Source organism: Ciona intestinalis, unplaced genomic scaffold, assembly GCF_000224145.3.
Source record: "Ciona intestinalis unplaced genomic scaffold, KH HT000890.1, whole genome shotgun sequence".
NCBI lineage: Eukaryota > Metazoa > Chordata > Ascidiacea > Phlebobranchia > Cionidae > Ciona > Ciona intestinalis.
Window position 1 is genome coordinate 1,707 of NW_004191211.1, and position 1,706 is coordinate 3,412.

Consider the following 1,706-nt stretch of genomic DNA (forward strand, 5'->3'; position numbering starts at 1 on the left):
TGACGTCAGCTGCGGTGCGCCACCTGCCGGTTTGTGACAGAGTAAGTAGAATCCGTGTGGTTACAACGTAGTTACAGCTAATTTAATCACAAGAATAACATAAGTTGGCTTTTTACAAAAACTTTTGTGGCATCATCTTTTCTTGTCTAATCTGACTTAAATCATGCTCTACGTTATTTATCGCCGCTCTCAGTGAAAACGAAAGCCCGTCATCCAGCGATATCATGAATATCTTGGGCAGCGTCGGCTTCGACGTAGATGATGATAAACTTAACATTGTCATCAAGGAAGGGAAAGAACTTGGAAGAAGGAATTGCGGCAGGAAATGAAAAAATTGCAAGCGTACCATCTGGTGGTGCTGTTACTGCCTCTAGTGGTGGTGCGGCAGCCGCAGATGAGGCCCCCAAAGAAGAGGCGAAGAAAGAGGAGTCTGAAGAAGAGTCCGATGATGGCATGGGATTCGGGTTGTTTGTAAAACTAATAAAGAATCCTCTACGAAAAAAAAGTTGGTTCTGCACCAAGCAGACACTTAACAAACATTACGAAGCTTGATCGACCAGCTACACCATTGTCATGGTATGTTAGCACGTTATTGAGGATATTCTAATGTCAACATTTTAAAGCTTTCTATATTTTTCTACTTGTAACTTTCACTGTATATGAAAAGCAGCATTCAGCTGAGATTAATCTTTAAGTGTTTTTATATTTCCTGTGAATGCACTTATGTATTTTCAACTTTTGGCGAATTCACCATTTGTATGACGTAGGAAGTGGATTTGACTTCTTGCGGTCAAAGGTGAAATAATGGCGAAAAAGCGCGCCAAACCGAGATCGAAGTTTCTAGAAGTCGCTGTATGTAAGATAGCGAGTGTTTGCCAGGATTAGTTGTTGCGATGCCAAGAATCACGAATTGTTGGTTGGTTTTGAATGCTAAAGAAAGGTTTGTTTTATATTTGTAGCCTTTGACTATGTTCTACAATAAGTTTAGTGCTAGTGAAGAATCCGCCCCTACGTTATTTGCTAACCATTAAACAGTAACTAAGCCCCTATAACCTCTAACACTTCCCACCAGCCTAATCTGTAACATACGGGAGGATTCTCCACAAGTGAAAGTTTGTTTAAAACATAATAAAAACCAACTATATTTAAATCATGATAACAGCCATGTTATACCTGTGGGGCAACAAACCAAACTACATGCTAACCAAGTGGGATCCCTTTAAAATGTGCGGGTTGCGGATATTTTTTTAAATATAGGTCAAAATTAAAAAGGGTTGCATTTATATTATACGTCTCATTAATACCATTCTAACGGTGCCTAAAAATTAATTCTACCTCCAATATTTACGAAGTTAAGTGCCTTGCAAGAGAATTAACGAATTATGAACAATTTTGGTTTCATGTTAAATAAAATAATTGGGTACAATCCCCTAAAAATATAACGAAAATATAGTACACGACGGTTAGAAGAGACAGTTTAAAACCCATGTTAATTTTGATTGATAAGTGAATTTATTATTAGGACTAGCCTATACACGTAAAAAGTACGAAATAATATACTGTATACTTTGAAACGTCATACATTATCCTCTGCAAGTGCAAGTGACTGAGTTTCGAATACATTTTCCAACTATTATCGTGTTATTATAGTAGGATGGGGAAAGATGGGACACCTTGTCAGGCGAGATTTTTTTTAATTTTCCTTT

At 37.5% G+C, this 1,706-nt stretch overlaps 1 protein-coding gene across 1 annotated transcript; it reads left to right on the forward strand.

Annotated features, from left to right (window-relative positions):
- Nucleotides 1-155: 155 nt before the first annotated feature.
- LOC101243221 (60S acidic ribosomal protein P2-like) lies at nt 156-688 on the forward strand (the record flags this gene model as incomplete). Its single annotated transcript, XM_009861654.3, is given in 2 exon segments — nt 156-286; nt 288-688. Coding segments are annotated over 2 exon segments (396 nt in total), but the record flags the coding sequence as incomplete, so codon positions are not given.
- Between the last annotated feature and the right edge of the window lie 1,018 nt (nt 689-1,706).